The sequence below is a fragment of the Lissotriton vulgaris genome, chromosome 8 (assembly GCF_964263255.1).
Source record: "Lissotriton vulgaris chromosome 8, aLisVul1.2, whole genome shotgun sequence".
NCBI lineage: Eukaryota > Metazoa > Chordata > Amphibia > Caudata > Salamandridae > Lissotriton > Lissotriton vulgaris.
Window position 1 is genome coordinate 1,524,347,647 of NC_141696.1, and position 26,062 is coordinate 1,524,373,708.

At 47.1% G+C, this 26,062-nt stretch overlaps 1 protein-coding gene across 2 annotated transcripts in view; it reads left to right on the forward strand.

The window, feature by feature from the left end:
- LOC147699082 (immunoglobulin superfamily member 3-like) overlaps nt 1–26,062 on the forward strand; it is a 138,940-nt gene that overhangs the window by 38,612 nt on the left and 74,266 nt on the right. For both annotated transcript variants that reach the window (XR_015299394.1, XM_086935652.1), the window contains exon 4: nt 16,291–16,680. Coding sequence is in view for 1 of the 2 variants with exons in the window: in XM_086935652.1 (XP_086791778.1) it covers nt 16,291–16,680 (390 nt within the window). In the remaining variant the exon portion in view is untranslated. The remainder of the gene's footprint in view (nt 1–16,290; nt 16,681–26,062) is intronic.

Consider the following 26,062-nt stretch of genomic DNA (forward strand, 5'->3'; position numbering starts at 1 on the left):
TCCTGCCCTATGTTCCTCTTTTTCCTCTCTCCGCATGTCACTGCTTTCTCTCCTGTCATCTTCCCCTTTCATTTTTCTCTACCTGCCCCTCCCACCACCCCAGACATTTCACCTTTGTCTAGTTTCATAATAACATTGACTCTTTGTCTCAGCCTGGTCTTCCCTGTTCTTTCTAAATTTCCTTAGTACAAATGTAGATCAAAAGGCCATATCAAGTAAGTACAGCACCGCCGAACACCAGCACTTCCAGATCCACACCGACCCCAACACCACCCTCAGAGGAACCCTCATCTACAGACCGCCTGGACCCCGACCACAGTTCAGCGACGCCATCGCCGATTTCGTCAGCACACACGCCCTTGCCTCCACGGACTACATCCTCCTCAGGGACCTGAACTTCCACCTCGAGAACAATGACGACACCAACTCCACCACCGTGATCGTCAACCTAGCCAACATCAGACTCAAACAACTCGTCACAACACCCACCCACTCTGCCGGTCACACGCTTGACCCCATCTTCTCTGCAAGCCCCCATGTCTCCTTCAACCATACCACCGAACTCCACTCGACCGACCACCGCTGCTTCCACTTCACCTTCAAGAAACCCACCACGCACCACCTCACCCAACAGATGCCTCACCGCTGCTGGAGCAAACTCACCGAAGACCAGCTAACCACCGCCCTCGCCCAGAGCCCACCCCGACACCGCCGCCTGCAACCTCAGACAGTGGATCAACGACTGCGCCAACACCCTCGCCCCGATCAAGAAACCCTCCAACAATCATACCAAGAAGAAAGCCAGCTGGTTCACTGAAGACCTCCGGGCCTCCAAGCAAACCTGACGAAAGCTGGAGAACATCTGGCTCCGTGAACGAACACCGGACAGCCACGCCACCCACAAGAATGCCACCCGCAGACACCATCACCTCATCAGATCCGCCAAAAGGGCCTCCTTCAAAGACCGCCTAGAGAACAACGCGCACAACAGCAAAGAGCTCTTCAACATCGTGAAAGAACTCTCGAACCCCAGCACCAACACCAACGACGTCCCACCCTCGCAAGACCTGTGCGACTCGCTGGCCACCTTCTTCCACCGCTAAATCACAGACATCAACAACAGTTTCAACGCCACGACCGCCCCGACAACCACTGAGACCTCCGCCCCCACGACCACCATCCGCACCAACCGCCTGCTCTACTGGAACAACATCAACGACGAGGACACCATCAAAATCATGAATACCATCCACTCCGGATCTCCGTCAGATCCATTCCCATGCCACATCTTCAACAAAGCCAGCACATCCATCGCACCCCATCTCTGGAAAGTCATCAACACCTCCTTCGAGACAGCAACCTTCCCGGAGAGCTGGAAGCACGCCGAGATCAACGCCTTACTCAGGAAACCCAAGGCGGAACCCAAGGACCTCAAGAACATCCGGCCCACCTCCCTGCTCTCGTTCCCGGCAAAGGTCATTGAGAAGACCATCAACGAACAACTGACCCGCTACCTCTAAGAGAAAAACATCCTGGACCCTTCCCAGTCTGGGTTCCGCAGCAACCAGAGCACTGAGACTGCCCTCATTGCCGCCACCGATGACATCAAGTCCCTGCTGGACAACGGAGAAACGGCGGCCCTCATCCTCCTGGACCTGTCAGCCGCCTTCGACACGGTCTGTCACCACACACTACGAACACGCCTCCACAACGCTGGGATCCAAGAGAAGGCCCTGGACTGGACCACCTCCTTCCTCTCCGGCAGAACACAGAGCGTCCGCCTTCCCCCCTTCCGCTCCCAAGCCACCGAGATCATCTGCGGCGTACCCCAGGGCTCATGCCTCAGCCCAACTCTGTTTAACATCTACATGGCACCGCTCGCCCACGTCGCCCATCGGCACGACCTCAACATCCTCTCCTATGCCGATGACACTTAGCTGATTCTCTCCCTCACTAAGGACCCCCACACCGCCAAAACCAACCTTCACAAAGGAATGAAGGCCGTTGCTGAATGGATGAGGAACAGCCGACTGAAGCTGAACTCGGACAAGACGGAGGTACTCATTCTCTGATCTAACCCTTTGGCCTGGGATGACTCCTGGTGGCCGACCGCATTGGGAACCGCTCCAACACCCACCGACGACGCACGCAACCTAGGGGTCATCCTCGACTCCACCCTCTCCACGACTAAACAGGTCAACGCCGTCTCCTCCTCCTGCTTCAACACCCTCCGCATGCTCCGTAGGATCTACAAGTGGATCCCAACTGAAACGAGAAGAACAGTCACCCAGGCCCTTGTCAGCAGTAGGTTGGACTATGGAAACGCCCTCTATGCAGAAGCCTCGGCCAAACTCATGAAATTGTTCCAACGCATCCAGAACGCCTCTGCACGCCTTATCCTCGACATCCCTTGCCACATTTACATCACACCCCACCTGAGAGACCTGCACTGGCTCCCGGTCAACAAGAGGATAACCTTCAAGCTCCTCACCCACGCACACAAGTCACTCCACAACACCGGACCAACGTACCTCAACAGACGACTCAGCTTCTACACCCTCACCCGTCAGCTCCGCTCCGCCGACCACGCCCTCGCTACAGTCCGCCGTTTCTGAAGAGCGACCTCAGGCAGCAGATCGTTCTCCCACCTCGCCGCAAAGACCTGGAACACCCTCCTCATCCACCTACGGCAGACCCAAGACCTGCTGACCTTCAGAAAACTCCTCAAGACCTGGCTTTTCGAGCAGTCGCAGCATTCCTCACCCCAGCGCCTTGAGACCCTCACGGGTGAGTAGTGCGCTTTACAAATGATATGATTGATTGATTTATCAAATGACATAAAAGCAATAAACATCAAGAAGATGTTCACAACAAATCACACTCTGGCACAGAAAAGGCTTTGCTATTGAGAGGGGATAAGAAGATAGGGTAAATAGACATCAGCAGCAAGTGTCCAAACTCTTGTACCACTTTTCTCAGAAGACTTTGGAAAATGCGGGGTCGGGGGAATTTTGTGGATCCACGCAGATTCCAGAACTTTCCACCACAGAAATGTGAGGAAAATGTGCTTTTTTTACAAATCTTTAGGTTTGCAAGGTATTCTGGGTAATAGAACCTGGTGAGAGCCAGTCAAGTCACCCCATTCTGGATTCCCCTTGGTGTCTAGTTTTCAAAAATGTATAGGTTTGCTAGGTTTCCATAGGTGCCGGCAGAGCTAGGGTTCAAAATCTACAGGCACTTTACAAAAAAAGGGTCAGTTTTCACTGTAAAATTGTAAATTGATACTTGTATAGCGCACTACTCACCCGCAAGGGTCTCAAGGCGCTTGTACGAATACCGCTGTGGAACCCATCCTGGCTTTCCCTGTGAGGCATCCACTCCTGGGCACCCCCAAGGTGGAGACCAGGCATCCTTAGCGTTGTGGGGGCCGTTGTGGAGGTTAAGCAAGCTATTGCCCAGAGGTGCAGAGTGGAACTCCATGATTGGAATAGGCACCGAGGCAAGAATTATCAGGTCTGTGGAATTTTGAGCCCAAGACCCACCAAGGTGGGGAATTGAACCCGGGTCCCGGGCTAGACCTCTGCATCAGGGTCTGCCGCTCTAATCATTGAGCCACACTTCTCCACTGTAAAAATGTGGGGGCAGATTTACAAGACCCTTGCGCCTCATTTATGCCACCGTTGCGTCACTTTTATTATGCAGCGGCGGCGCAAATCCTGTGCCATGGTGTGGGATACTTACAACGTGACGCATCTGGGAGACGGGTCACGTTGTAAAGCCCTGCGCCACATGTAGGCGTTCCTGTGCAGGGGGTTGGGGGGGGTGGGGGGCGTTCCGGCGCAGGAACGCCTCCTAAAAGTGGTTGAGTGAAATCTACAAGATTTCACTCAGTCACTTTTAAGCCCATGCTGCGTCAAAACCCTGCGCCTGCCTGAAGCAGGCGTAAGTATTGACGCAGCATTAACAAGATAGGGCCCCCCCAGAGCACTGCTGGAGCTGCGTCGCACTTGCGACGCAACTCCTGCAATGCGCCGCCTGTGCCGTTTTTGCCCCATGGTGCGCCGCACTGTAAATGCGGTGCATCCATGCTGGCGGAGCCGTGGCGCACAATAACTGGCGCATCCCTGCTGATATGCAGGGATGCTCCAGTTATTGTAAATCTGCCCCTAGTGTGTCCACATTGCGTTTTGGGTTGTTTCCTGTTGCGGGCAGTAGGCCCACCCACACAAGTGAGGTACCATTTTTTATTGGGAGATTTAGGGTAAAACAGAATTGTAGAGCAACTGTTATTACCTATTGACTTTCGATGCATTTCTGCCTTCCAAATGAAAGACAATGATTAAACAAGCATTTGCAATGCAATAGGACTCGCATTTGCGAGATTTTTAGCTATTTTTTATTGTAAATGATATTGCCTTTCATTTATGTTTTAGTTTTTGTAACACAAATAAAGGCCATTGTCATTTACAATGCCAATAGGTCAACCTTGCGTAAATGCGATATCTATTGCATTGCAAATGCTTGTTTAAATAAACTTCTTATGTAACTGTTAGTCACCTGTTGATGCCTTTCCATCAATTTATTGAAGGACCTACATTTTTCTTTAGTTATAGGTGGACCCGGCCTCACTTCAGTCTAAACATAGGTGTGGGTTATGTTACCTTAAATGATTTACTTTGTTTACTATGATTCAGTAAACAGTAATACGGGTAGACAGCAATGCTCGCGCCTATTCTCACAGCTGCAATCAAAAGTTGTAAAAATATGCGCTGACGCTTTCCTCCTAAATTTTGATTAGATTTCTCAGTTGTCGTTTTTTTTTTAATCACCCGGAGTAACCATGTACATGTATTCAAGTCACAGATTAAAGAGAATTCCTGAAGCCACACATTTACTTCTGTGGATGGTCTTGAAAAACGCAAGTCACAAGAGTGAATGTGGCTGAAATCTGTTAAAAAGTCGTGGATTTTTAGTGTAAGTAAACTCTTTATTCAGACTTAAATCTCTGCAGAGTTTGATTTGGAGTCGGGATATGGGAATTACAGGAACAGGTGGAATGTGTGCACCGAGGGAGGGAACTTAGTATGCATAAAGCTTTGTGAATCAGTCGATTTGAAGCATTACAGGCTTCTAAGTGTGTGTGTCTAAACGTCATCCTAACTTAATGATAGCAAACATTTTAAATCAGTCACCGTTTGTGCATGTGACAATCCACTGTCATATTCTATGGATTTCACATTGGCCTGGCTTCTAGGCAGACAGACGCCTAGTTCCGCAGGCTAAATTAATTCGTTAAAACCCGGATTTATTCATTAGGTTTCGCCTGTCGAAAGCTGGGCAGCAGCCTTTTGCGCAGGCGAAATCTTATGTCTTTACACTGTGTGGCTTTGTTCCGCCTCTCTGTTCCATTGGCTAGCTCCATAAATGGAGGCTAGCCATTGGAACAGACATCTGTCCGTAATTGCCGGAGCAGATTCGTGGGCGTTCCTGAGAATTTTTCGCTTTTTGCCCACGTCATGCGGCGGTGGGTGGTGCTTTTTTTTTTTGTTGTCTCTGCATCCTTCATCACACCAGCCTGCTCGCTCTCCCTGTGAGGACGCAGACCCGACCCGCTCCCTACTCCGAGCAGGGGTGGGCTGCACGATTTCACTTTCATTGCAGGTAATCAGCATTTTCACTATTTTTTATCCTGTTCCCGCCCCCCTCCCGCTGTCCGTGTGTCCGTTCCCGCCCCCCCTCCCGCTGTCCGTGTGCCCGTTAACCCGCCCCCCTCCCGCTGTCCGTGTGCCCGTCCCCCCTCCCGCTGTCCGTGAGCCCGTCCCCCCTCCCGCTGTCCGTGAGCCCGTCCCCCCTCCCGCTGTCCGTGAGCCCGTCCCCCCTCCCGCTGTCCGTGTCTAGTATAACCTGGTCTCTACTAATGCCCGTTCTCTACTAATGGCCAGTCTCTACTAAAGCCCAGGCTCTGTTAATGCCCGGTCTCTACTAATGGCCAGTCTCTACTAAAGCCCAGGCTCTGCTAATGCCCGGTCTCTACTAATACCCAGTCTCTAGTAGGATTAAGTTCCTCTTTAGGTTAGATCTCTAGTTAGGCTCGGTCAAGTCTCTAGTAAATTCCAGTCTCAATTAACGCCCAGTCTCTAGTAAGGCCAGGTGTCTTTCACATGCTTTTTTGCCCCTCTACTCTGGCGTGATATTGAATTCCTTCTCTGCGCCCGGTGGATTCCCGCTGGGCTGTGCCTGCTGTTCAGCACTGGTTATGTGTATCGCGTGATAACGTGTGGTGTGGTGTGGCTGGCTCGCAGGGAGTGCCTGATTGCGTCACCCTCCACAAACAGTGATCTGCAGATTACACTGTATGTGGGAGGAAGTAAATACCTGTGATAAAAATAGAGAGGCATTGATTGAAGATAGCGAGCACGAGAATTACTCGATGAGTCCATGGTAACGGGGGTGGGGTATCAATTAAAAGGAAATAAGGAAAGGATAGGACCTTAATCACTTTGTCTTGTAAAGGAGTAGCCAATGTATTCATTATAAACTAGAACAAAAAGTCAATAACATCAAGAACTGCCTGGCTGGCGCTGCCCAAATCAGCTAATTGGAACTGTGGAGACATGAGTGGCAGGAGCATGTCACAGCATGGTGGTTGTAAACTAACGGATGCTCCAGGGGGCACACGAGAGCGGGAAGAACCTCTACGTATTCCCGCCCAGGGGGACGCCGGGCCTTCTTTGGTGTCTGTAAACAATGTGTGTGTGGGTCTCTGTGTGTGTGTGTGTGGGTCTGTGTGTGTGTGGGTCTGTGTGTGTGTGGCTCTGTGTGTGTGGCTCTGTGTGTGTGGCTCTCTGTGTGTGTGTGTGTGTGTGTGTGTGGGGCTCTGTTGGTGTGTGTGGGTCTGTGTGTGTGTGTGGGGGTCTGTGTGTTTTTGTGTGGCATTTGCCAGAGATTAAACTATTGGCATTGTAAATGACAATGCCATTTATTTATTTGTTTTCAAAACCAACACATAAATAAAAATGTTGTCATTTACAATGCCAATAGCTCAAACTTTTCAAAAGGCGAAACCATCGCATTGTAAATGCTTGTTTTTTTACTTTTGGGCCTGCAGGTTAGGTGAAAGGGTGTGGGTACCCTGTCTGAAGAGCACAGCTAGTGAAGTGCACGCCTAGAGTCCAGGCCACGAGCCTCATATCGGTTACCAGATGTCTACTGACTTCTTTATAAACAGAAATGTAATTTGTACTCTCCTTGTAATATAAAAAATACAATGTTTGAAGCATGAAGACTACACAGCTCTACGCGTCAATGCTCCTGCTGATGGCTGCAACTTGCAGAACAGGGATTGTAGACTAGCAGTCACACTCAGGCTTTCAGTCTCCCATATCGATAAAATGAGCACAAGTACACTAGTACCTCCTTCTGAAAATACTACAAGCCTGTGTCAGGAAGCAGATATGAAAAGCAGCAGGCGTGCTCATAGCAGCCAAAAAGTTCCCTGCCAGTCTCGGGCACAGTCACTCTGTCCTGTTTTTTTTTTATTTTTATAAAAGCACTTCCCTCTCATTTGTACACTAATGTTAGTAAAGCTAAGGCGGATAGTAGGAATCCCAGAATGCAAAGTACTCTCGGCTCAAAACTCAGGACTGGATTTAGGTTTCACTCAAACACGACTTGCGGCCCACAGGTAAGCAGCCCCCTTCATTCATGTCCCCCTGTCGCACCTCTCAGAGCACCCTGCAGGCACCTGTTACTCGCACTGTTGACAGAAGCCGCTCGTTACAACGTGTCTTCCTCCCATTGCCCCTTGCACTGCCGTCTCACCTACTGGGAAGTTTGGGGATACTGAACTGCTGTCCTTTTCCTCCGCTGCAACAGGGCAGGTGTCTACAGTCGGGAAGCAGCAGCCCCCGCGGGAATAAATCCGGGCACCTTCCTGTCCCCAGGGCGATGCCGCTCTGCCCAGCTGGACCAGGCCACGGGCGCCGGCTAACTACCAGTGCTAAGACGATGCTTGGCAAAGCCTAGAACAGCATGAGCCCCCAGTTGACTCACTTAACAACGAACGGTACTTAGACTGTTTCACTCGTTCTTAGCAGTTTAACATCGGTGTCACCCTGTGGGGCACCCAGGGATTAGTGTTCTCAGGGCAGCAATAAGAGTTGCTTTTCACACAGTCCCCTCATTGGAAACTAATAAATGGGTGCAGACGGCAAGCCATGCTGAAAAAGTGACGTTTGCGGCTCCAGATTTCACTGGAAATTCCGGAGAACAGCAGACAAATCTCACAAACTCATCACTCAGAACCTCTCCCTAAACAAGCATTGCTAAAGCAATGCCTGAGGCTCAACCTAAAAAGAAGGGTCTTGTAAACCTGCATATATACAACAGTAATTCGGTACAGTTGAATAAAAAATTGGTTCAAATCCTGATCACCATTATTACAAAGATTAGAAATGTTATCCATATTTACTGACTTGGACCAATTGGCAGTTAGAACTGTTAGGGTCAGAATGTTTAAGTGTAATAGGGCCTATGTAATAGGACCACATGTTCCAGGTCTAACTTTCGCTAAAACTCCATTTACTGAAGTGATCACCTTTTATAAGTTCTGTATATAATTCCATGATCTACTTTATATTTGCTTTTAACCACATGGTTTACTAAAACTCATGGTTGACTGCAAGTCAAAATTAAGAGAGCGTAGACAATTTTTTCCACTTGGCAAAATATTAAAATACTATCAAACGTTTACCTAATTTTCTATTCTAAAATCAAATATATCAGCAACAAAAGCAAAAGGGCAGCACAGGGCTCTGTAACTTTTGTCATGCAAAAGAATGCCAATGTATTACAGAAATGGAAAAGACAAGAGAGCTGGATAATTTTCCTTTGTTTCTAACTGTACGTACGTCTTCTTAAATATGTACAACACCGAAGCCTCACCGGGTTTTGGGCAACATGCAGAATGCAACCTGTGCAAGGGTGTCATTGCTTAATCGCATACATAAGGGGCCTGCGTAGTCAGCCATGCCTTAAAAGTGGCATGCCAGGCAGTAGTCAGTGTGACAGCAGGGTGCTACTCGAACCAGTTTCACGAAATAAAAAAAGAATATCTAGGATCAGTAAACGCTAGCGATTCCACGCGTTTACTGAACTGCCACCTCCACATCTTGCAGGACCCTGCAAGGCAGTCACTGGCCTGGCTTGAACTCCAGGAGCTTGGGTAGCAGCCAATGCGACGTCCGGCTGCCAGTCGTCAACATACTGTGACGCTGTAAGGACGCTCCGGGGAGACAGTTCTAGCGGCACTCAGCCGCCCTTTCTCGTTTCTTATCCTTAGTCTTTCCCTTCCAGACGTTAGGAAGCAACAGTCACCTAACCTGGTCAAACTGGTTGGATGAAGGCTATCACTTTCCGGTCCATGACTGACAGGCCAGGCACACCTCTAGCCCAGCCCACCCGGCTGCACCTATCGGCTGCCTGTGGACTGTTTGGGCAGAGGAACGTGTTGACTCCAAAGCCAATCAGCATTTCGAAATTTTATGCAGAGCATTGGGGTTGGCTGAGGTGACCTGATGCTCCAATCCTAGATCGCCTTACACAAATAAGCAGTACCGCCCTCACTCAGACGACTTCCTTGAACATGTTCAGCTGTGGCATTGGTTGTTGTGCGTCGTGAAAGTGTTAGCATTGTGGACAAATGATATCCATTAACAAGCAGAGCTGAGGACTCGCGATAAGCACACGGGGGTGTTGGTGTTGTGTGGGTGCGCATGCGTGTGTGTGTGTGTGTGCGCGCGTGCATGTGTATGTCTGTGCGTGCGTGTCTGCAGGGGGGCTGGGTGTGTGTGTGTGTGTGTGTGTGTGTGCGCGGGCACGCTCACCGTTACTGCATGCGAGCCAAGCGGAAGCAGGGGCTGTGTGTGCGCGTCTGAGAAGCAGCTCCACAGACCAAAATCGGCGCATGCACCGGTCTGTCTCCCTTTGGAGGCAAAACAATAACAATAGGTCTCGCTGGCGACAGCGCTTTCGCGCTGCAACGCCAGGCGAGACCTAAAAATAAGTGATTTTGAAAAATTACCGATAATTCTCATGCTAGTATGGATACTCACAATTTTGGAAATGTGCAAATATCTACTGTTTCTAACTCTATATTTTGTTTCAATTTCAAAAATACTTAGGTGTCTTTCATACTGATTTTTCCATGTATATATTTTCCCAATTTAATTGATATATACTCGGTACATAATAAAAAACCATTGCAAGACGCTGCTCAGTTATTGGCTTTGGATTCCTGGGGTTCTTGGTGAACCTATAAGGATGCAAATTTGGCATGTATACCTAATGTGGTCAAAAAGTTATAGGGGCCTAAGTGCGAACTACCTCAAATAGCCCAAAAAAGGCTTAGCACAGGGGGAAAAGGCCTAGCAGCGAAGGGGTTAAGGAGAGGAAGTTGTTTCTTCTGGAGATAGGCTGAACACTTAGAAGACATACATTCCACAGAGAAAAGTAGGTTCTTGACATACAGAGAGAGTGGAGCTCTGCTTCAAATGTACCGTATCTTCTTGTAGAGCTGAACTCACTCCCCTGCAGATAGAGCTGAGCTCCCGCACAGATGCATCCAAGTCCCTGCATACGTAGTCCTGAACCCATGCACAGACAGAGCAGAGACTGTGTACCCATAAGTCAATTCTTTTATTGAGCTGGAGCTGAGTTCCTGCATACATAGCACTGTGACCCTGGGCAGACAGAGCTGAGCTCTTCCTGAGGTCAAGTGCAGGCAGTGGTGAGCCCTTGCACAGACACAGATCGAGGTGCGATGGTTCGCAGCCAGAGTTGATCTCTTTCAGCATTCATTACTATAATGTAAACCCAGAGGTTCTGTGGGAACTGGGAAACCAGGACCAACTGATATTCTGTGGATGTATCACACATCTCTCGCCCAGGTTAATTTTCTTCATAGGGAGTGAAAAGGAGAAGGTGGCTGACAGAAAAAGAGGAGGGATTGAGAGAAGAGAAGGAAGAGAGAAAGAGTGAGAGAAAGAAAGACAAGGGAGAGATAGTAGAGAGTTAAGTATTTGTGCGAATATAGACATAAAGGTGAGAAAGAAATGAGGAGAGTGTGACTCAGATGGAAAAGAACAGAGACAGAGTGTGAAACAGGAGATACCAAAGTGAGAGGTGTGTGAACAACACCACAACAATAACGCTAAGGCCAACGTTATGTTATGTTACGGGAATTTATGAACTGTGCAGCTCAGCCTGGTGAGTATCCTGTTGTTGAGAAAGCAGGGGTTCTGTCGCATCTGACTTGTACTTGTCCACGTGAAGAGCCATGTTTTCAGTTTCTTGCAGAGCTCAAGTACTGTGTCGGCAGCTCAAATGTGTGGTGGTAGGTCGTACCAGACTTTGGGCACGAGGTAGGGGAAAGCACAACAGCCAACTTTGGTTCTTTGTAGGTGGGGGATGTGTGTGAGCAGGATTCTGACTGAGCAGAAAGTCTGGTGGGTGTGTTGTGTGTGGGTTAGTGAATGGGAGTCAGTTGAGGTCTTTGTCGGGTGGCCTGATGTGAACACGGGGTAAAGCCTAAGTGTGAGTCTGGTCGCTGTTTTTTTTAATGGTCTGAAGTCTTTCGAGCAGATAGAGGGTGATTCCGACAGCGTGCATTGCCGTAGTGCAGCTTGCTGGCGATGAGGGCTGGGTGACCATTCTGCATGCGCTGACTGTGAGTCATTTGAAGATAACATTGAGCATTTTGAGGGTGTGGAAGTAGGAGGTAGTAACTACATTGAACATTGCAAACTTTACAGCATATTTTACCCATATTTTATTTATAATTGTAAAAGGGGATCCAGTCAATATTTTCATAGTGTTTCATCTGAAACATCAAAGGTAAACCCTTTACTTACTGAAAGAGTTTGGCGTTTCATATATTCACTTCCGTGGCTTGGTTGAAGCAGGCAAACTCCAAAGTGAGTGGATGGAGGGTAAATCATAAATCTTGTGAGAACAGGTCAGCTTCAATGGTGCAATGGTGCCTGACCCCAAGATGGCTTCGATAGTGGTCCCCTATACAGTGTTTTACTTCCCTGGGACAACAATTGGACATTGACCAGACCTTCAACCTATCCCCTAACCTGCCTACACATCAGGACTTGGATCCTGCGGAACTTACCCCAGACTATGGAGACCTAGCGATTTGTCTGATGCCTGGTGGAGCTACCACATAGCTAAAGAGGAGATGGGTTGTGGACTCCCCCTCCCTACAGTCACCTACCCAGCCGGACCTTGGGCAGATTTTCCCCTCGTCTCTACCTCCTATCTTCCTCCTACCCCTTTATCCTATCCCCTTACTCTTCCTTGCGACATTCACCTTGTCCCCTATGTTCTTTAAATGCTTTTCGTGATACTTTTGTAACTTTTAGCTGATGTAAATTGCAACATTATTGTCCCTCATGTAAAGCGCTCTGATTCCATCGGGTCTAGCCAGCGCTATATAATAACTCATTAATTAAATGTGTTCCCCTTTAGTACTCTTTCTCTCTTTGTCTACCTCCCTAGCTCCTATCCACTCTCCCCTGAATCTCTCCCCTTGCCTGCTAGTCTGCCTAGCCCCCTGTCCTTTGTGCCCTTTGACTAAGTACTCCTTTTCCCCTTGTTGGGGAAAGATCCAATATTTATACTCTGGAGTCTCAGCAAACCCGCTGAGAGAGTCCACTGCGCCAAGGGAGCCACTCACAGCTGAGGTATGGTATGGCACCCCTTGCCAAAGCACTCCCTCTCCCCTTTTTGGGGAAGGATCCAGTATGTAGGCCTTGGTGTCTCTGAGACCCCTCTGAGAGAGTCCACTGTGTAAAGGAAGCCTCTCGCTACAGAGATGGGGAAATGATACCACTTCCCCTGGGATCACAGCTTACTGGACTTTGGACGTTGCTTTGACTTGTCTACCGGTTTGTGTCCCCGTCCCTCTTCCCCCCCCTTTCCATGCGGTGTCCTTCATCCTCCCCTCCTCTTTCCCGCCTTCATTACCTGTCTACTTCCCCTGCTCCAAACCCCTCCCCTGAATCTTTCCCCTTGCCTGCGTTTCCCCTTACGTATTTGTGCTTATTGTTTATCTTGACCTTACAAGTAACTATGTTGCCATGCGCTAATAACTGTGTAACCTTTGTAATGATGTAACCTGTAACTGTGGGCCCGATTCACAGAATGAATTTAAGACTCAATCCTAAACTTACTACTATTTTGGTATTCACAGAATGCACTTACTACTTTAGGCATTCACAGAATGAATTTACTACTTTTGGTATTCACAGAAGTTAGGATTTTGTCTTAAGTTTGTCTTATGACAAACTTAAAACAAACTTAAGACAAACTTAAGACAAAATCCTAACTTCTGTGAATGCCAAAAGTAGTAAGTGCATTCTGTGAACACCAAAATAGTAGTAAGTTTAGGATTGAGTCTTAAGTTCATTCTGTGAATTGGGCCCTATGATCTGATGCTCATGTAAAGTGCTCAGATACCTCCGGGTCTAGCCAGCGCTATATAAAACCTTTAAAATAAAAAAATTCCTGCAGGATCCTCTGTTAGTGGATGTGCGCGAATCGTTAATGTATGGCTTGGTGGCACCACAAGCAAAGGGATGACTCCAATCATGCTGCCCTCAAACATGTTCCCCTCAGGAGACAAAGCTCCTCGTACTCCCCTCTGCTGCTAGCTGTACCTCCCCTTTTCCTGCGAGAGAGCACCCGGCATCTGTTAAGGTGAAGGAACATGAGCTCTGCACTGGCTGAGGGTGCAGGCGTTGTGCACTGGCTGGAGCTACAGGAGCCCTTTGAGAGCGGTGCAGCGGGGTACGGGCATGCACAAACACCCTCACACATGCGAGGGTCTACTCACAGGTCTCCTTCTGGCTATCCCAAAGTAATCCTGCAGTAGTGTCTTGTGCTGTCGATGCTCAGCACAGCAAGACTGAATGTAATATTTACATGGATTCAACTATTTCACTAACATGGCTGCCAACACTACTTCCCATGGTGAATTTCTGCTGCTGCACGCACACACTTAGATCTGTGCATCTTTGTCTAACCTTCTTTCATTTAGAGAGAAACAGTGACTGAGTGCAAGTCTGGCTTAGGTGTGTGTACTTTATGAAATTAATCTAGAGCTAACACATTGCGACCTGGCTGGATATAGCCTCATTTCTCTCACATCAGTTTAGCCATTTAAAAGAAGTATTGCAGGGCCAAAAATTGAAAAAAGATGTATCAACTGTTTGAACACTGCCTTAGATGACAGAAAATACCACTTTAAAAATATGCTCATCCCCACCACAATCTCTAATAAATAAATAATACATAATTTCTATTTGTAAAGTGCGAACATATCACCCCTTAAGGTTTCAAGGCACTGGGGGCCGCCAGGAAGATTAAATGTGCTAATGCGCAGAATCACATGTTGCTGAACCGAGCTGGCTCCGGCTCCAGGGATCGACCCATGAGCCTTCACTCTGGAGTCAGCCTCTCTGACCGCTGTGCCACACCTCACCTCTCTGCTCCACACTGATGGGTGCAATAGAGATTATTGAAAAGTCATTATATCGTTGGGTAAAAATGCATGTATTATATGTTTTGGTGCTTTTATTGCAAAAAAAAAAAGTGTTTTAAGGAACCGGGAAATATGGAAAATATTTTACGGTTAAATGTGAAATACAGATTTTATTGCCACTGTGCAAAGGTTTTACATTGACCTGGATACTAGGTTTATGCAGCTTGTAGGACCAAAGTTATCAAAATTATGCGACAAAAAATACAAATTATGTGGCACTTTGTCTGGCGGTATTATTTTCATCCGTTTGAGTTGAAAACAACAATTTTGGTGAAACTGCATATTTTGGAAATTATGTGGAAAATTCAGTAAATCCATAATTATGCTGTAAACTCTGCAGTCAGAGTCACTTAAATCCACTGATCTCCCATTGCCTATTGTTTTATCAAGAATTTGTTTGTGACAGGTAAACAAAACCTCAGCATTTTAATTCCAGTCAATGCCTATTGTTAGCTGCGGTTTGAATAAAACAGCTGGTAAAATAGAAAATACACAATACGTGCCTCGTCATTACCATCTCAGATGTCTGGAGACATTTCCAAACTACAAGGCCAAAAATATCCCCAGAACCCCTCAATGGAAATATTGGACCAGATTAGACAGTTACCCACTATGCTTCTCCGTATGTACTCAAATGTAAACTATTGTCTATATACAAATATATAATCCTCAGCCTTAAACAAGAGAAATTTCATTTTGGTGCAACTCATGTATAAAACATAAATACCAAAATAATTTCCATTTGGCCCACTCACTAGATAGCATGAGGAATGCGGCTAAATGGCTGCGTCAAAACATCAACAGAACATGAGTGCTCACATTGAGTGGTGGAATTGAATATTTGGATGTTAGAAAGCGTTGTTGGACTCATGTTGGAGTTTATGTCGATTACTTTCCCTACTGTTGCGCTCACTGGAGTTGGAATAATAAATTATACTATTCGATCTCAAGAGCTTTCCCTAAGGCAAGTCGTTGTAACGACTCGCTTGGTAAATAAATACATTGTAAAGATGCATTCGTGGCTCAGACAGGGTTGTTAAGGCCGGCGTGGTAAATGCCTGCATGGTTCCGACATACAGCCAAGTCACATTCTTGCTGTTGTAACATCTGGAAGATAAGTTGCTGTACACAGAGCAGTGTTGTGTATGTCTGGTGTGATTGAGACTGGGTTGTTGAAATCATGTCCCGATGGAGAACTGAGAGGTTTATGTTACTGGGACAGTACACTGCACAGTTGGTTCTGACATGGTGTGAATTTCCAATTTGAGGCACAGATAAATGATGAGATATGCCTTGGCTCACGCAATTGCTTGGTCATATACTGAATTCCGGTTTGAACGCAGATAGGCCGATTCTGAAACTTGCTGTGAGGCTGTGTTTCCTCCAAACTAATGGGAAAACATCTGTGTCTGGACTCCAAAGTAGGAAAAGTTTTCCAAAAATGAAAATAATTTTTAATAAATGTTCAAAAGAGTATGTCTATTGTCTATGATTCGTGAGGGTATACTGTAAGGGAGGTGGGACAATTTACAAAGCCTTGTATTTAATAGAGCTTTCTGGAAGTAGGTCCTTAACTTCTGGAGTCACCAACAACATCATATAGATGGATCCCACACTAATATTAATCATTTAGAATTTTTCCCAAAAATTCATAATATTTCTGCTAATTAGTGCTTTCTTCCCAGGTCGAAATTTCACAACGAGCATCAAAACCAACAAAAATCCACTGGTGACGGGAGACTCGCTCGATGTCACCTGCTCTATACGAGCCCAAAACCTTGCTGGCCGGTTCTTTCACGTGTCCTGGCTCCTCGAAGGCGCGGAGGTCGCTGCCATGGATCCTCACGGTGTAACCACCCTCCTGAAGGAGTACAGCGCTAGAGCAAGCCTGGGGCAGCTGCAGGTGGCCAGGAGAAGCTTGGAGGAGTACAACCTGTCGCTGTTCCACGTGACACCTGTCGATGGAGGCGTCTACAGCTGTGAGGTCTCCGAGGTGGACAGAGGCTCTTCTCGACCCCTGGTGGTCACTCAGAGCCAGAGGTCTGCAGAAGTATCTGTTCATGTAGCACCAGCAGGTGAGTGTGTCTGAGTCAACTCTGAAAGTCCACCAGGAAGTTGTACACCATTGTCCCAGCTCACTAAACTCTGCAGGTGTCTCTGTTCAGGTAGCACCAGCAGGTGAGTGTGTCTGAGTCAACTCTGAAAATCTACCAGGAAGTTGTACACCATTGTCCCAGCTCACTACACTTGTTATCCTATCCGAGGAACAAAAGTTCAATTTTGGCTTGTAATTCCCATATAATAGATCAAAAAATCAGGATTTACAGTATTTTACGATTTTAAATTTCACTTACAAAGGCAGCAGTTGACCAGGTGGTCGATTTTCCATTGTTGTAACTTTAGAAAAGGATTGGACAAAGGGTTTTTTGGGATGCTCACAGGATGGTCACCTGGAACAGTCTAACCATTGTGGGTGTTCATAAACATTGAAAGTGTTTTACCCTCCCCAAATGAGAGGAAAATTGAGTTCCAAAAACATGTTGCTCCAGTTACATTTTGAGTGAGAAAGTAGAATTTTCGTGGAGTGCAGGTGATTGGATGTTTCCACATGGAACAACATTCTCAAGTGGAGAGGAAAGCGGTGAAAAATATATGTGGAGTTGCACATTTACCCTAATCACAACCCTGGCGTTATTAGGAGACAAGAGTTGGGGCCTTGGGTTAGTGCAACCAGTAATATGGCTAATAATGTATGGCTGCCCTAGATTTCTGCATGTCCGCCTTAGGGTTTTGGTAATATCCCAAAAAATAAAATAATAATAATTGATTGACTAAGATCATAGGTAGGTTCCGAAGAGTGCTAGATTTACCGTTTTATGTTATCAATCACACCTTATATTGTGATGGTTGAATGATGTAGAACTGAGCAGTTCAGTGTTGGCACTTAGTCTCACGTAGTGCGGAAAATTGGGATATTGACAAGCGCTAAAACAAATCACACACCTTCACTCAGTCACCCCTCACTTATCCTAGATGCTTCTACCCAAACCCCTGTAGCTAAGGTTTCAGTCCCTCTACGCTAATACGGGTACCACTGACCCAAAAACATCTTCCCTCTCCGCAGTGTACCCAACAACCACTTGGCTCTCGCATCAGATGAGTGGATGGATTTAAGACCCTCTATGCTAATACAGGTACCACTGACCCAAAGACAACTGACACCTCCGCAGTGTACCCAGAGACCACTTGGCTCTCGCATCAGATGAGTGGATGGATTTAAGACCCTCTACACTAATACGGGTGCCACTGACCCAAAGACAACTGACACCTCTTAAGTGTACCCAGAGACAACTTGACTCTCGCATCAGATGAGTAGATGGATTTAAGACCCTCTACGCTAATACGGGTACCACTGACCCAAAGACAACTTCCCTCTCCGTAGTGTACCCAACAACCACTTGGCTCTCGCATCAGATGAGTGGATGGATTTAAGACCCTCTATGCTAATACAGGTACCACTGACCCAAAGACAACTGACACCTCCGCAGTGTACCCAGAGACCACTTGGCTCTCGCATCAGATGAGTGGATGGATTTAAGACCCTCTACACTAATACGGGTGCCACTGACCCAAAGACAACTGACACCTCTGCAGTGTACCCAGAGACAACTTGACTCTCGCATCAGATGAGTAGATGGATTTAAGACCCTCTACGCTAATACGGGTACCACTGACCCAAAGACAACTTCCCTCTCCGTAGTGTACCCAACAACCACTTGGCTCTCGCATCAGATGAGTGGATGGATTTAAGACCCTCTATGCTAATACAGGTACCACTGACCCAAAGACAACTGACACCTCCGCAGTGTACCCAGAGACCACTTGGCTCTCGCATCAGATGAGTGGATGGATTGAAGACCCTCTACACTAATACGGGTGCCACTGACCCAAAGACAACTGACACCTCTGCAGTGTACCCAGAGACAACTTGACTCTCGCATCAGATGAGTAGATGGATTTAAGACCCTCTACGCTAATACGGGTACCACTGACCCAAAGACAACTTCCCTCTCCGTAGTGTACCCAGAGACCACTTGGCTCTCGCATCAGATGAGTGGATGGATTTAAGACCCTCTACACTAATACGGGTGCCACATACCCAAAGACAACTGACACCTCTGCAGTGTACCCAGAGACAACTTGACTCTCGCATCAGATGAGTAGATGGATTTAAGACCCTCTACACTAATACGGGTACCACTGACCCAAAGACAACTTCCCTCTCCGTAGTGTACCCAACAACCACTTGGCTCTCGCATCAGATGAGTGGATGGATTTAAGACCCTCTACGCTAATACAGGTACCACTGACCCAAAGACAACTGACACCTCCGCAGTGTACCCAGAGACCACTTGGCTCTCGCATCAGATGAGTGGATGGATTTAAGACCCTCTACACTAATACGGGTGCCACTGACCCAAAGACAACTGACACCTCTGCAGTGTACCCAGAGACAACTTGACTCTCGCATCAGATGAGTAGATGGATTTAAGACCCTCTACACTAATACGGGTGCCACTGACCCAAAGACAACTTCCCTCTCCGTAGTGTACCCAACAACCACTTAGCTCTCGCATCAGATGAGTGGATGGATTTAAGACCCTCTACGCTAATACAGGTACCACTGACCCAAAGACAACTTCCCTCTCCGTAGTGTACCCAACAACCACTTGGCTCTCGCATCAGATGAGTAGATGGATTTAAGACCCTCTACGCTAATACGGGTACCACTGACCCAAAGACAACTGACACCTCCGCAGGGTACCCAGAGACCACTTGGCTCTCGCATCAGATGAGTGGATGGATTTAAGACCTTCTACGCTAATACGTGTACCACTGACCCAAAGACAACTTCCCTCTCCGCAGTGTACCCAGAGACCACTTGGCTCTCGCATCAGATGAGTAGATGGATTTAAGACCCTCTACGCTAATACGGGTACCACTGACCCAAAGTCAACTGACCCCTCCGCAGTGTACCCAACGACCCCTTGGCTCTCCCCTTCAGATGAGTCTATGAGTATAAGACCTTCTACACTAATATGGGTACCACTGACCCAAAGACAACTTCCCTCTCCGCAGTGTACCCAGAGACCACTTGGCTCTCGCATTAGATGAGTGGATGGATTTAAGACCCTCTACGCTAATACGGGTACCACTGACCCAAAGACAACGGACACCTCCGCAGTGTACCCAGAGACCACTTGGCTCTCGCATCAGATGAGTAGATGAATTTAAGACCCTCTATGCTAATATGGGTACCACTGACCCAAAGACAACTGACACCTACGCAGTGTACCCAGAGACCACTTGGCTATCGCATCAGATGAGTAGATGGATTTAAGACCCTCTACTCTAATACAGGTACCACTGACCCAAAGACAACTTCCCTCTCCGCAGTGTACCAAACAACCACTTGGCTCTCGCATCAGATGAGTAGATGGATTTAAGACCCTCTACGCTAATACAGGTACCACTGACCCAAAGACAACTTCCCTCTCCGCAGTGTACCCAGAGACCACTTGTCTCTCGCATCAGATGAGTAGATGAATTTAAGACCATCTACGCTAATATGGGTACCACTGACACAAAGGCAACTGACACCTCCGCAGTGTACCCAGCGACCACTTGGCTCTCGCATCAGATGAGTAGATGGATTTAAGACCCTCTACGCTAATACGGGTACCACTGACCCAAAGACAACTTCCCTCTCTGCAGTGTACCCAGAGACCAATTGCCTCTCGCATCAGATGAGTAGATGAATTTAAGACCCTCTACGCTAATATGGGTACCACTGACCCAAAGACAACTGACACCTCCGCAGTGTACCCAGCGACCACTTGGCTCTCGCATCAGATGAGTAGATGGATTTAAGACCATCTACGCTAATACGGGTACCACTGACCCAAAGACAACTTCCCTCTCCGCAGTGTACCCAGAGACCACTTGGCTATCGCATCAGATGAGTAGATGGATTTAAGACCCTCTACTCTAATACAGGTACCACTGACCCAAAGACAACTTCCCTCTCCGCAGTGTACCAAACAACCACTTGGCTATCGCATCAGATGAGTAGATGGATTTAAGACCCTCTACGCTAATACAGGTAACACTGACCCAAAGACAATTTCCCTCTCCGCAGTGTGCCCAGAGACCACTTGGCTCTTGCATCAGATGAGTAGATGGATTTAAGACCCTCTACGCTAATACAGGTACCATTGACCCAAAGACAGCTTCCCTCTTCGTAGTGTACCCAGAGACCACTTGGCTCTCGCATCAGATGAGTGGATGGATTTAAGACCCTCTACGCTAATACGGGTACCACTGACCCAAAGACAACTGACACCTCCGCAGTGTACCCAGCGACCACTTGGCTCTCGCATCAGATGAGTGGATGGATTTAAGACCCTCTACGCTAATATGGGTACCACTGACCCAAAGGCAACTGACAACTCAGCAGTGTACCCAGAGACCACTTGGCTCTCGCATCAGATGAGTAGATGGATTTAATACCCTCTACGCTAATACGGGTACCACTGACCCAAAGACAACTTCCCTCTCTGCAGTGTACCCAACGACCACTTGGCTCTCACCTTCAGATGAGTAGATGGATTTAAGACCCTCTAAGCTAAAACGGGTACCACTGCCCCAAAGACAACTGACACCTCCGCAGTGTACCCAACGACCACTTGGCTCTCCCCTTCAGATGCGTCTTTGAGTATAAGCCCCTCTATGCTAATACAGGTACCACTGACCCAAAGACAACTTTCCTCTCCGCAGTGTACCCAGAGACCACTTGTCTCTCGCATCAGATGAGTAGATGAATTTAAGACCCTCTACGCTAATATGGGTACCACTGACCTAAAGGCAACTGACACCTCCGCAGTGTACCCAGCGACCACTTGGCTCTCGCATCAGATGAGTAGATGGATTTAAGACCCTCTACGCTAATACGGGTACCACTGACCCAAAGACAACTTCCCTCTCCGCAGTGTACCCAGAGACCTCTTGGCTCTCGCATCAGATGAGTAGATGGATTTAAGACCCTCTACGCTAATACAGGTACCACTGACCCAAAGACAACTTCCCTCTCCGCAGTGTACCCAGAGACCACTTGTCTCTCGCATCAGATGAGTAGATGAATTTAAGACCATCTACGCTAATATGGGTACCACTGACACAAAGGCAACTGACACCTCCGCAGTGTACCCAGCGACCACTTGGCTCTCGCATCAGATGAGTAGATGGATTTAAGACCCTCTACGCTAATACGGGTACCACTGACCCAAAGACAACTTCCCTCTCTGCAGTGTACCCAGAGACCAATTGCCTCTCGCATCAGATGAGTAGATGAATTTAAGACCCTCTACGCTAATATGGGTACCACTGACCCAAAGGCAACTGACACCTCGGCAGTGTACCCAGAGACCACTTGGCTCTCGCATCAGATGAGTAGATGGATTTAAGACCCTCTTCGCTAATACGGGTACCACTGACCCAAAGACAATTTCCCTCTCCGCAGTGTGCCCAGAGAGCACTTGGCTCTTGCATCAGATGAGTAGATGGATTTAAGACCCTCTACGCTAATACAGGTACCACTGACCCAAAGACAGCTTCCCTCTTCGTAGTGTACCCAGAGACCACTTGGCTCTCGCATCAGATGAGTGGATGGATTTAAGACCCTCTACGCTAATACGGGTACCACTGACCCAAAAACAACTGACACCTCCGCAGTGTACCCAGCGACCACTTGGCTCTCGCATCAGATGAGTGGATGGATTTAAGACCCTCTATGCTAATATGGGTACCACTGACCCAAAGGCAACTGACACCTCGGCAGTGTACCCAGAGACCACTTGGCTCTCGCATCAGATGAGTAGATGGATTTAATACCCTCTACGCTAATACGGGTACCACTGACCCAAAGACAACTTCCCTCTCTGCAGTGTACCCAACGACCACTTGGCTCTCACCTTCAGATGAGTAGATGGATTTAAGACCCTCTAAGCTAATACGGGTACCACTGACCTAAAGACAACTGACACCTCCACAGTGTACCCAACGACCACTTGGCTCTCCCCTTCAGATGCGTCTTTGAGTATAAGACCCTCCACGCTAATAAAGGTACCACTGACCCAAAGACAACTTCCCTCTCCGCAGTGTACCCAGAGACCACTTGTCTCTCGCATCAGATGAGTAGATGAATTTAATACCCTCTACGCTAATATGGGTACCACTGACCCAAAGGCAACTGACACCTCCGCAGTGTACCCAGCGACCACTTGGCTCTCGCATCAGATGAGTAGATGGATTTAAGACCCTCTACGCTAATACGGGTACCACTGACCCAAAGACAACTTCCCTCTCCGCAGTGTACCCAGAGACCACTTGGCTCTCGCATCAGATGAGTAGATGGATTTAAGACCCTCTACGCTAATACAGGTACCACTGACCCAAAGACAACTTCCCTTTCCGCAGTGTACCCAGAGACCACTTGTCTCTCGCATCAGATGAGTAGATGAATTTAAGACCCTCTACGCTAATATGGGTACCACTGACCCAAAGGCAACTGACACCTCCGCAGTGTACCCAGCGACCACTTGTCTCTCGCATCAGATGAGTAGATGGATTTAAGACCCTCTACGCTAATACGGGTACCACTGACCCAAAGACAACTTCCCTCTCCGCAGTGTACCCAGAGACCACTTGGCTCTCGCATCAGATGAGTGGATGGATTTAAGACCCTCTACGCTAATACAGGTACCACTGACCCAAAGACAACTTCCCTCTCCGCAGTGTACCCAGAGACCACTTGTCTCTCGCATCAGATGAGTAGATGGATTTAAGACCCTCTACGCTAATACGGGTACCACTGACCCAAAGACAACTTCCCTCTCCGCAGTGTACCTAGAGACTACTTGGCTCTACCTTCAGATGAGTAGATGGATTTAAGACCTTCTACGCTAATACAGGTACCACTGACCCAAAGACAACTTCCCTCTCTGCAGTGTACCCAGAGACCACTTGCCTCTCGCATCAGATGAGTAGATGAATTTAAGACCCTCTACGCTAATATGGGTACCACTGACCCAAAGGCAACTGACACCTCGGCAGTGTACCCAGAGACCACTTGGCTCTCGCATCAGATGAGTGAATGGATTTAAGACCCTCTACGCTAATACAGGTACCACTGACCCAAAGACAACTTCCCTCTCCGCAGTGTACCCAGAGACCACTTGTCTCTCGCATCAGATGAGTGGATGGATTTAAGACCCTCTACGCTAATACAGGTACCACTGACCCAAAGACAACTTCCCTCTCCGCAGTGTACCTAGAGACTACTTGGCTCTCGCATCAGATGAGTAGATGGATTTAAGACCCTCTACGCTAATACAGGTACCACTGCCCCAAAGACAACTGACACCTCCGCAGTGTACCCAGAGACCACTTGTCTCTCGCATCAGATGAGTAGATGAATTTAAGACCCTCTACGCTAATATGGGTACCTGTAAGAATCCAATCCAGAAGTCTTTTAAAGGTTTATTAGATAAACAGCAGAAGAACAGCACAGCATAAGTCCTGACTGGATGGCAGCAGGATACAACTGCCTTACTATCCCAGAATGCTACATTAACAAAGCTCTGTTTGGAACACAGAGCCAGTTACAGAAGATAACAAGTCTCATGCCTTAAAGTGGTATATACAATACATGTAAATGATGTGCATGCGCTATGTACAAGATGTAACACATCTCCCCCTTACAATAAAACAACCGATGAATAAGCGAACACAATGAACTTATACACAAGTGAATAAACTAATACAATAACTTATACAAAATCACGTAAGGAAACGGGCCTGTTTTTGACCCGAACATTTCTTTTGATCCTAGATGCTACAGAATCACAAATAGGTACATTATCACAATTGTTATCATTCATAGAATCTTCCTGGAACCGTTTAACATTTTGTACAGGACACTTAGCCACCCTTCTTGAATTCCAAACCTTACCGTCTTGAGTAATGACAGTATACCTGAAAACTTTTTTAATTTGAATGGGTCTACCATATTTACTCATTCCTTTACTGACAAGAAAAGATTTGAGAATCCTGACCCAATCACCAACTTCAAAGTCATGTTCTTTTGTCTTCCATTTGTTATTGTACCATGATGTAGCTTTGTCCTGTTTACAAATCACTCTATCAGCAACAACCTGGACATCAATTTTGTTCTCCACTAATTTTGTACACTTTTCTTTAAACCACCAAGGACAAATAACCGAAGCTGGTTCTCGACCCTTAAGCAGTCTAAAAGGACTAACCTCTGTGGTGGTATGTGGAGTGATGCGATAAGTCCATAATTTTTCTCTAACAATATTCAACCAATCACTTTTTTCCTTAACCGCATCCGCTACAAACCCTTTCAACACCCGGTTAAAGCGCTCAACCTGGCCATTCTCATGAGGTTCATACAAAGAAGTGCGAATATGTTTGATCTGACAGCCCTTCAGAAAGCTCTCCATCTCTGCAGAGACTAATTGCACGCCATTATCTGAAACCAGAGTAGAAGGACAACCCTCACGTGCAAAAACTTCTCTAAAAAAACTAATGACAGCATTCGTAGTAGCCTTAGCAACAAATTTGACCTCAGGCCATTTCGAGTGATAGTCGATCATGACCAGTGCAAAACGTGAGGTTTCCGGTAAAATAGAAAATGGACCAGAAATGTCAAAAGCAATCTTACTCCATGGAGCTTGGGGCCATTGAACAGGTTTAAGCGGTGGAATGTGAACTCTTAACATTTTATCCTTGTCACAACATTCACTACACTCTCTGACAGTGCGATCTATGAATCTGTCCATGCCTGGCCACCAAAAATGCAATCTTACCAAACGTTTCATTGCAGAAATGCCAGGATGTGTTTTATGCGCCAGATTTAAAATCAAGTCTCGCACACCATGTGGTGGAATACATTTTCCGGATTTAAATAGAAAATCTCCTTCAAATAATAACTCATCAGCAATGTTAAAAAATGGCAACAATTCTGACCTAATACAATTCTTGCTGGGCCAGCCCTCCATCACATATTTCTTGAGAAGTACCAATATTTCATCTGTATTTTGCGACTCTTTCCACTTACTTTCAGTAATCTCTTGATATTGGGATGGAATTAGATCCGTAACACCCAACACAAAATCCATATCATTAACTGCATTCACTTTGTCTGAGCAAACACTACAAGGAAGACGTGAAAGAAAATCCGCAGTAACATTTTTTTTTCCAGGAATATACTCTACTGTGAAATTATATTCTTGCAATTTAGATGCCAGGCGCGCAATCCTTGCCGTAGAATTCCATCCCCCTCCCACTGATAATATGTGTATTAGAGGTTTATGGTCT